The sequence below is a fragment of the Mytilus galloprovincialis genome, chromosome 4 (assembly GCF_965363235.1).
Source record: "Mytilus galloprovincialis chromosome 4, xbMytGall1.hap1.1, whole genome shotgun sequence".
Lineage (NCBI taxonomy): Eukaryota > Metazoa > Mollusca > Bivalvia > Mytilida > Mytilidae > Mytilus > Mytilus galloprovincialis.
In genome coordinates, this window is record NC_134841.1 from 45,196,787 (window position 1) to 45,206,281 (window position 9,495).

At 30.8% G+C, this 9,495-nt stretch overlaps 1 protein-coding gene across 11 annotated transcripts in view; it reads right to left on the reverse strand.

Moving 5' to 3' along the window:
* Nucleotides 1-9,450, reverse strand: part of LOC143072241 (pleckstrin homology domain-containing family A member 1-like) — a 34,117-nt gene extending 24,667 nt beyond the window's left edge. For 8 of the 11 annotated variants that reach the window (XM_076247086.1, XM_076247089.1, XM_076247092.1 and 5 more), the window contains exons 1-7: nucleotides 9,328-9,430; nucleotides 5,765-5,925; nucleotides 4,767-4,826; nucleotides 3,117-3,162; nucleotides 2,535-2,632; nucleotides 1,894-1,995; nucleotides 643-657 (exon numbers count right to left, since the gene is read on the reverse strand). In XM_076247086.1, coding sequence (XP_076103201.1) covers nucleotides 643-657; nucleotides 1,894-1,995; nucleotides 2,535-2,632; nucleotides 3,117-3,162; nucleotides 4,767-4,826; nucleotides 5,765-5,905 — 462 coding nt within the window. In that variant the 5' untranslated portion in view covers nucleotides 5,906-5,925; nucleotides 9,328-9,430. Of the gene's footprint in view, nucleotides 1-642; nucleotides 658-1,893; nucleotides 1,996-2,534; nucleotides 2,633-3,116; nucleotides 3,163-4,766; nucleotides 4,827-5,764; nucleotides 5,926-9,327 lie in introns of all 11 variants that reach the window. The other 3 variants (XM_076247088.1, XM_076247090.1, XM_076247087.1) reach the window with 2 other exon arrangements.
* Between the last annotated feature and the right edge of the window lie 45 nt (nucleotides 9,451-9,495).

Consider the following 9,495-nt stretch of genomic DNA (forward strand, 5'->3'; position numbering starts at 1 on the left):
AAATGTTTCTACCAAATGAATGATAAAAATCACACTTTTTGCAAGTAGACAAAATTGTACAGACAAAACCTAAAAAAATAATGAAATAATTAAGATTCTTTATTGCAAATTTTTTTTTACATTTCATATTTCAATACTTCTGTACACAGTTCTCCTATTTGTGACCCTCTCTGAACTATTACAGTTAATTTTCATGAGAATATCAGAAAAAGGAAGTAGCTAGTACTAGGTTTCAGGAAGGTCAATTTTAAATTTTTTTTAACATAACTAGGTCAAACATATACTTAAGATTAATGTTCTGTAAACAGATATTTTGAATTGTAAATAAGTTGATTTTGGCATGTAGCCAGCCCTATGTTAATAATAAAACAACAAGTTAATTTTACAATCTAACATAATTCAGTCAAACATTTATTTTGGGAACCAAATTTTGAAAATAAATATTCTAAATTTTGATCAATTAGCTCTTACTGAACTTACTCCTTTTGTAAATAAAATATCTTTAATTGCAATTAATAAATTGGCATATAGCCATTTGTCAATGGTAAAACAAGTAATGTAGTACATTCTTTTTCAAGGCATTGATATTAACTTGATGACAAAAGCTAACCAACTGGTTCTGCACACAACACACTTTCTTACCTGTATCTTATTGTACTGTATTAATTAAACATTTATTACTAGTAGATTCCATTTTATTTTTTAGTCAAGAAACATTTTGTCAATGTCATTCATGTTTATATTTTCATGAATTGCATTAGTGGCCCAATATATTAAACAGTCAAAAAATGGATTGAAAATTATACCATGCAATGTTCATTTCATATGGTTTTTTTTTCTCTCGAACAAAAAACAATCCTTTCAAAAGGGAAAGCAGTGTCTTTGAATTTTCAAAGCAGTGTCTAGGAATTTTGGTTCTCAATGCTCTTCAACTTCGTACTTTATTTGGCCTTTTTAACTTTTTTGGATTCGAGCGTCACTGATGAGTCGTTTGTAGACAAACGTCCGTCTGGCGTATATAATAAATTTAGTCCTGGTATCTATGATGAGTTTATTTTGAACTGTATGTAGCCTTCTTTGTACACTCCTATAAATTTGCAGACTTAAAGTTGTTTTAATTTCTATGTCATTTTGGTCTCTTGTGGAGAGTTGTCTCATTGGCAATCATACCACATCTTCTTTTTTAATATTAAAAAACTAGAGGCTCCAAGGTGCCTATGTTGCTCACCTGATATTTTTATTTACAACTGATGCATGAAATAATGCAACAGTACTAAAAGTCTTTTGCTTCAGTTTCAGAGATATAAGTCAAAAACGAGGATGACAGACAACAAATGCCAAGTGATGAGAAAAGCTCACTTGGTCCTTTGGGCCAGGTGAGCAAAAAAACAAACATATTTCTGGTCCAAGACTCCAATTTTATCTGTAGTTACAGTGAAATTGGGTTGCTCTGGTTGTGGGTAGGTACCGCTTTTGAAGTTACTGTAAATGACATCTTTCAAATTTGATGAAATGAAGCTGACTGACGTTAGGAATAAATTCATTAAAAAACAAAATTATCCATTGATCTAGAATACAGATCTTACATTCCTTCCATGAAGCATGGTATGGTGCAAAATAACCATGCAGTTTTAATCCCTCCATTGTTGCACATGTACAGCCATTATAAACATCAAATGGTTACGTTTTTTGACATAATAAATTTGTTCTTGTAATCACTATGAGATAAGCATGGTCCATAATTAAACTTTGACTTAAAACTGCATTACAAACTTTTCATTCAATTCAAAATCTTGTGTCAAAGATTGTTTACTTTTTTTAAATTCCAAATCAAATTGTCTTTAACATATTGCCTAATCAGCAATTTCTAGTTAACCCTCTAGATCTTCTTACCTTCATAGGGATTTTACAGACAACACCACCAGCTATTTCTGCTGTAAATCCTGCCCTTGAATCTTTTTTACCATTACCAAGATCTTCATGCTTTACTGGTACCTTAAATCAAACATTCCAATGTTAACTGATGATTTCATAAAGTAAAACAGGTGCACACACTCAGATATCTTGCCTGCTTATAATAATCAGCATGATCAGTATTGAATTACAGCTGATTGCATTGAGTGTGTAGGAAAAGGCAACATATTTGGTAAGCTTGATTGCTAGCTAAACCGTGAAGTCATTATTAGGTAAGGTATACTACCCTCCTTTCAAAGTAGCCTAGTCCTACAGACAGATAGATTGGTTATCTGTTGGGCTAATCTACTCTTAAATGAGGGAAGTTTACCTAACCTAATAATGTCTTTACAGTTCAGCTAGCAAGCAAGCTAGCTAAAGATATTACCTGTACTTTACATTTTGCTAGCAAGCAAGCTAGCTAAAGATATTACCTGTGCCTAAACACTCTATGCAATCAGCTGTAATTTATATTAAATTTGTTGCCTTAGGAATTATTAATGATGGTAAATCTAAGAAAGCACTTTAAATACATTTAATTCATAAAGTGCTTTTTTATGTATAAAATATTGTTTGCTTACAGTTATTTTACTAGCATCATTTAAGGCTTTGATCCATCCTTCTAGATCATCTCCATCCTCTGCCTCTAAATATATGGTCCTCCCAGCATATGTTATTGCTAAAATTAATATAACATATCTATGAAAAGACAAAGCAGTTTTATGGTCTCTAAATATATAGTTCTCCCAGCATATGTTATTACTAAACTTAATACAAGACCATGAATTTTCTTTAAAATGTTTAACAGAGATCAAACTTCTTTCATATTATCTCAAAATTAGATTGATTGATTGTTGGTTGCTTAACGTCCAGTGTCTCAAAATTAGAGGTAGGAACGTTGGACTGTGCTTTGAAAATTAAGACTACTCGAGTGATGAAATAGTCTGTAAGCCAGTTATGATCCCAAGTTATGTTCTAAAGGGAATTATGTGTTACAAAACAATACACAAATGTATTTTATAGCCTTTTGACTAAAATTATTTTTTTCATATTTTGCCCAAATACAAATGTATATTTTATAGAGTAAACAACATGCTTTTACTTTTAAATCTGTATGTGCCTCTTTCAATTCGCAAGTCATTGTGCTTTAGATTTGTACTTACAGAAGCAGTTATCAACTTTTGGTCTAAGCTTTCTGGCATCACTAACCTATTAAACATATTAATGGATAGATTGTATAATACTTGACATTAGGACATACTCATAATTCTAATATCACAGTTTAAAAATTCTGAGCTAATACAATTTGTATTTAAAAGAAACTTAAAGTTGTAGTTCCCTCAGGCAAAAGTCAAAGGTTGTTTTGGGTCTTTTTATACATGTAGATTCAATGCATTTCTTGCACATTGGCTATCAAAACGTTGGAATACGGCACAACCTGATGATAGTTCATCTAAAACTGTGTATTGTATACAACATAACATCTTATCCACAATAATATGATTCAATGATCTTTAGTTGCAGGTTTAAAATTCTACGATTTGAATGTTTGTATTGATATGATAAGAGCTTAAGTTATTTCCCTTGCTTTATGAAAGTCAACATGCACAAATTTTGCATAAACTATGAAATTAAACTTGTTTAACTGACATTTAGCTAACTTGACTTAATAAAAAGTTGTTTTCTGAACCATTTTCATAGTTTAAGCATGGAATAGTCAATCAAGTCAGAATATATCTTAACTGACTGACTTGTACAGCATGCTTTATTTTGGTTAAGAGAAAATCAGTCAAGGGAAATAACTATTACCACTAAATATTTTAAAAAGAACAGTGTTCCAATGTCCATCACAATAAATCTGTCAATATTACATTTTGTAGTACGTCATTCAAATGGTAATAAAGTTGCATAAAATGGCTGTACAATAATTTCTTTGGAAAAAAAGTACTTCTAAATGAAATTTATAGGAGAAATATCCAAGTACCAAGTACTAATTGCATAATCAGTCAGAGATATAACTCTATAGGGTTATTACAGAAAATAACTTGTGTGTGTTATTACAGATACTTTTCCTTAAATTTTCTAAATCTGTTATAACATATGTTTGTTATTTGTAAAATTAGTTAATCTATAGTGGACTCTAGGGAACAATTGAGACTTTGCCCAGAAACTAAATGCATAGTCTTGATAATTTATTTTTAAATTGAATTAATACATTTTTGATTATCCATGGTTAATCAATGAGACAAGGCTATTAAGGAATTAACTTAGCTGTGATAACTAGGCTTAGTTATTAAAGGAATGTAACTTATTATATAAGACACTTGGGAATTACTGAGAAACTTGCGCAGAACCTCATTACATGCTCTGGTCATTATTTCTTACAATAAATCTAAATACATTGTAATTAAGCATGATTTATGTCTGAGCAAATGTTTTGAAGTGATATAGAGAAGCTGTGATAACACCCTTTAGTTATTACAGGCATATTTTTTCTGTAATAACATATAGGTGTACTATTGAAAATTGGAATACTATGAACTGCTACATCTTTCAATAGTTAAGTATACATAAAGACAATAGTAATATTAATAGAACTTGTATACATTTTAACTAAACTTATGATGTATATTGTCCCTTTCAAACATGTAACATACATATGTTATCACAGTTCTTTGATTTTTTAGTCCACAATAACAAATGTATGTTATTTTCCTGTAATAACCCTATAGAGTTATATCCCTGACTGATAATAATGTATACACATGTATCATCAACATAGAAATATCAAATACTAATTTTAAGTGGCATACCCTTGAAATAAAGTGAATTTCTATCTCTCCACAAGTTTTACTGTAGTCAGCATGTAAATTCTGAAACAGGAATATAACAATATATCATGATAGTAGAAATTGCAATACTTGTGATATAGTGAACCCTGCATGAGTAAACTGGTTTAGGAGTCAAATTAAATATGAAATTGTACCTGAAACCAGTCATGCTAAGAATCATAACCAGGTGCTGTGAATTATGTGTTTTGGTATATACATTGGGTTTGTTTGTACAATGTACTATATTTCTTATTTGTCATAATTTTTTCCCGCTGATACACATATTTGACATGGCTTCCCCTAATAATAGTTCCAAATAGATCTACTGTGTTTAGAAACCTCTTGTGTCATTATACGATTACTCTATACTTGTTTAAGTATGAAACTGTATTATAGCATGTATAGCATGTATTGCATGTATTGAATACATTCTACAAAATGTAATTTGAGGCAAATGAAAAATAGCATAAGCATTTTTTTACTTTTTTGAAGATCAGAAGAAAAAATGTCAAAAGACATAATGTACTTCACTTAACTTTTTATTTTACCTTTGCTCAAAGAATTTCGTGCTCGTGCTAGTCAATTGCAATCATAACTCATATAACTATATAGAGTTAATAATAAGAGTTTCAGTTTGCTTCCAACCTTTTAAAACTATATCTACATGTAGTTTTGTCAGTCCTAAATTAAGACACGACAGGACACATCTAATACTGTACATTAAAACTTTACCATCATATTAACCAAGTACAGTTCAACCTGTTTAAAGCGAACCTCTTCGGGACTTAAAATTTTGTGCAGTTTTGGCCAATGTTTGGTTTTATCAGGTTAACAACACACATAATTTGATATGAGGGTGCTTACGGACATGTTTGGTTTATACAGGTTTTCGGTTTATACATGATTCAGTTTAGTCAAGTTTCACAGTCACTGTATAATGAAGTATATAAAACATGAAATTTAGAAAGTATGTCACTTACTCCAGGATTGTCTTTATAATAATACAGTCGACTTTTCTTCTCATCTAACAAAAAATATCTACGTAGAAATTTTCCACTTCCCTCTTTTTCCTCTGCATTTAAGAAACCACAAAATTTTCCGTTCTTATCTTTGTAAGGCATTGTTCTTCATCTTATAGTGTCTGAAAGTAATGTTTAAAAACTTTGGTAAAGTTATTGTAAATTTTTCATTTTCATCTACTCACTATGGGTAGACCTCTTCTTTTAAAGCAGGGGTTCAAATTAACATTTGGTACTGGAAGGTCCAGGACCTTTGACACTCAAAACTGAAAGGTCCACAACCTAAATTGCAGGTCCTACTTTTACTTGAAATATTTTATAACACAGTAAGATACAAAATTATTGTGCCTTTGGCGTTAGGTTATCTTGTTACATTGTCAGTGTCACTGTTGTATAATATGTTCAATAAACTAATAAATATAATTGTCTTGTATATTATGAATTCATATTATCTTTATTTTTTTTTATTTGGTAGGGTGTCACTGTTGGTAGGTGTGTTGTAACCAAGATTAGTAATTAATTACTAATTATATCATTACCTCAGGGCTCACACTACTTCAACTCGATTTTAAAAGTCCACTAGAGCTTGTTACTTTGTTACATTGTATCATATCATTACCTCAGGGCTCACACTACTTCAACTCGATTTTAAAAGTCCACTAGAGCTTGTTACTTTGTTACATTGTATCATATCATTACCTCAGGGCTCACACTACTTCAACTCGATTTTAAAAGTCCACTAGAGCTTGTTACTTTGTTACATTGTATCATATCTAGTTGCACTATTTTTGATAATAAAGTACGAAACTTCCAGCTATTTACAGGCCCCTAAAAATTGAGGAGAAATTACCCCTTGGAATTGCAGTAATTTGTTTACACTTTAAAAACATCTGCATGTCATATCCACATGTATTAATGATAAAAGAAAAATGCTGTCACATTGTATTGGATGTTGACATGGAAATTTGTCAACTAAAAAACTTATTAAGTAATTTTGAGTTTCAACCTAAAATATTTTCTGGTCTTTCTTTCTTTTCCATATATCTTTTGGTTTTCAATTCTAGTGATTATATTTCATAATCTTAGATGTATTTTGTCACAACTTCAAGCCTGACATTATTTTTTTTATTGTATTTGATCGGCAAACCCGGAATTACCCTTATCCGTCCCGGAAACTGATCCGGTATTGTAATTATCTTCATTTCCGGTTTATATATGGCATCCATTGTTTTTCTATGTTGATGTTGTCAGTCAGATACGATTTCACTCGGATTTACAAATTACCTTTTAACGATTTTCGGTATAAAATTAGCGGTTGGATAAAATGAATATTGCTGTCATGAATAATAAAGATGAGAATTTATTTTGAGATCGTTTATTTGGAAATTTTGATAAAAAGGTCTGCGAAGTTATTTTTTATTTTCTTTCAAATCGAAGGTCCGTCGGGCGTAGCTAGTCAGTCAGGGGTACTACTTGTACAAGTGTATTTTATTTACTTGAAGAAGTAAAAAAAATATACATATATAAGTAAATAAATAATGTTTAAATAATCTCCCCTTCATTTTCTCAAAAATTTACTTGTATAAGTAAATTTTTCTTACAATCCAACAAAAGTCCTCAAGTTTTGAGATGTAAAATCATGCCTTTAATGATTTTTCCCAGGTTTGCTCAAATTTTTTAATTAAAGTTCAATGTTTCATCTCATTAGTTCAACAAAGAAACTGATTGCGCAAAGATCTTAAGTATTTGCGCAAGGCCTTCAAAAATTGCTCCTTGGGGGCTTGTAAATGAGCAGTGTTCTGAAGATAACAGACAAATGAGATTTTCATTGTCCATGAAATTGCACTGAAATGATTAGTAAAGACATCTGCAAAGAGCAGATAATTTAAAATTCTATTAGAGCAAAGAAATCCAAAGATTTCAATAAAAGAAGATAGGATGACTTTTTTACTTCTACAAGTAAAAAAATCTGAATGTCTAAGGGACATAACTCAGCCAATATTTTTTTTTACCTATACAAGTAAATAAAATTCACTTGTATAAGTAGCGTACAAATTTACTTATATGTGTATATTTATTTTCACTTCTTCAAGTAAATAAAATACACTTGTACAAGTAGTACCCCTGACTGTAGTAACCAAAACGAAGGTCCGCTTGCAAAAGTGGAAGGTCGCGGACCTCGGACCACCGCTAATTTGAACCCCTGTTTAAAGTACAGAAGCAATTAACTGTGGATACATTTTTCAATTAACCATTTTCAGAACATCCAATTTCACTGAATAAAGTGGGTAAAGGTAAAAAAAAAACAAATCAAAGTGTACACTAAAATTTACTTTAAGCTTTTACACAGACAAATTACAAAAAAACAATGTACATATTTTCTTCAATCCACAAAATTAATATTGATGAATGTACGACTTTAAATAAAAATATTAAATTATTAATGATGGTCTTTTATTGAGATAATGTGTATAATTTTTTTTACATATGTACATTGAATCCTTTAAATAGGATTCATGAACATTAATAATTGCTTATCTGTCAATACATACATATATGTCATGTATGTGAAGTCTTCTTTTTCATGTTAAAATAACACTGTCACTCTTATTTAATTATTGTCAGTTTGTTATTTCATTTGTACTATACTTGCCATAACCATTTAATGTAACAGGCTTTGTTTTACTTTTATAAATTGTTACTTGGATGGAGAGTTGTCTCATTGGCACTCATACCACATCTTTAAGTCAATCTGTCTCAAGTTGATCCAGCCCAAAGTCAATCTGCCCATGTCAATCCAACAGTAACGACTTGGGACGGATTAACTTGGGGCGGGATCAACCAGAAAGCATGTACTATAACTAATATCTTTTCTCTGGATGCTAGTTATGTTATCGTCGTGTCATGTGTTTTCGTATCAACCACATTTCGTCTGTTTCGACTGCATACACGTACATTGTGGCGTGTTTATCGGTTTCTATATTCAGAACAACAACACCACTACAACTTGACAAATTTAAAACATATTCAACATCGCTTTTTAAAGACGTTAACTAAGGTGACTTCCTAGAAGTGTTTCCCCAAACTTCGAGATTAGGAATGCCCTTGACTGTCAGGTGTCAAACTGTCACCTACAGCTACTGTTAGCATCAAATCAGTTAGAATTTTCCTGTTTCATCAGTATATCCTTATCGTGATTTATCAGAGGTCTCACATTTTTCACTGTTACTGTCATTTTTTGAAAGAATAAATTAAATGATTTGTCAAAAGCAGTCTATTTATTGTCAAAATTATATTTGAAGATGGCATATAAACACTGAATTTAATATTGTGGTTCTGTGGTACACCAAATAGAGCAAAAAATGCCTTATAAGGTCCAAATACATGCACGATAACAATGATAACTAAAACAGTACATTTAAAGATGTGGACTTAGAAAAACTCTACTGAGAAAGGGTTTTCTTGCAGAATATATGTCAAATGAATGCAAGAAGGGTCATGTGCATGTTATAAACGAAACTTACTGTCTTTGTCACAGAAAAAGACTGTTTACCTTTTTCCTTGCCGTTTCAGGATACGGAAGTAAAATAAAATATAGGGACAATCTCCAAATACGAAAAGTTTATTTTGGAATTAATCACTTAATTATGTCTATTTTATTATTGCTCTGAGTAAAGTTATGAATTACCAAA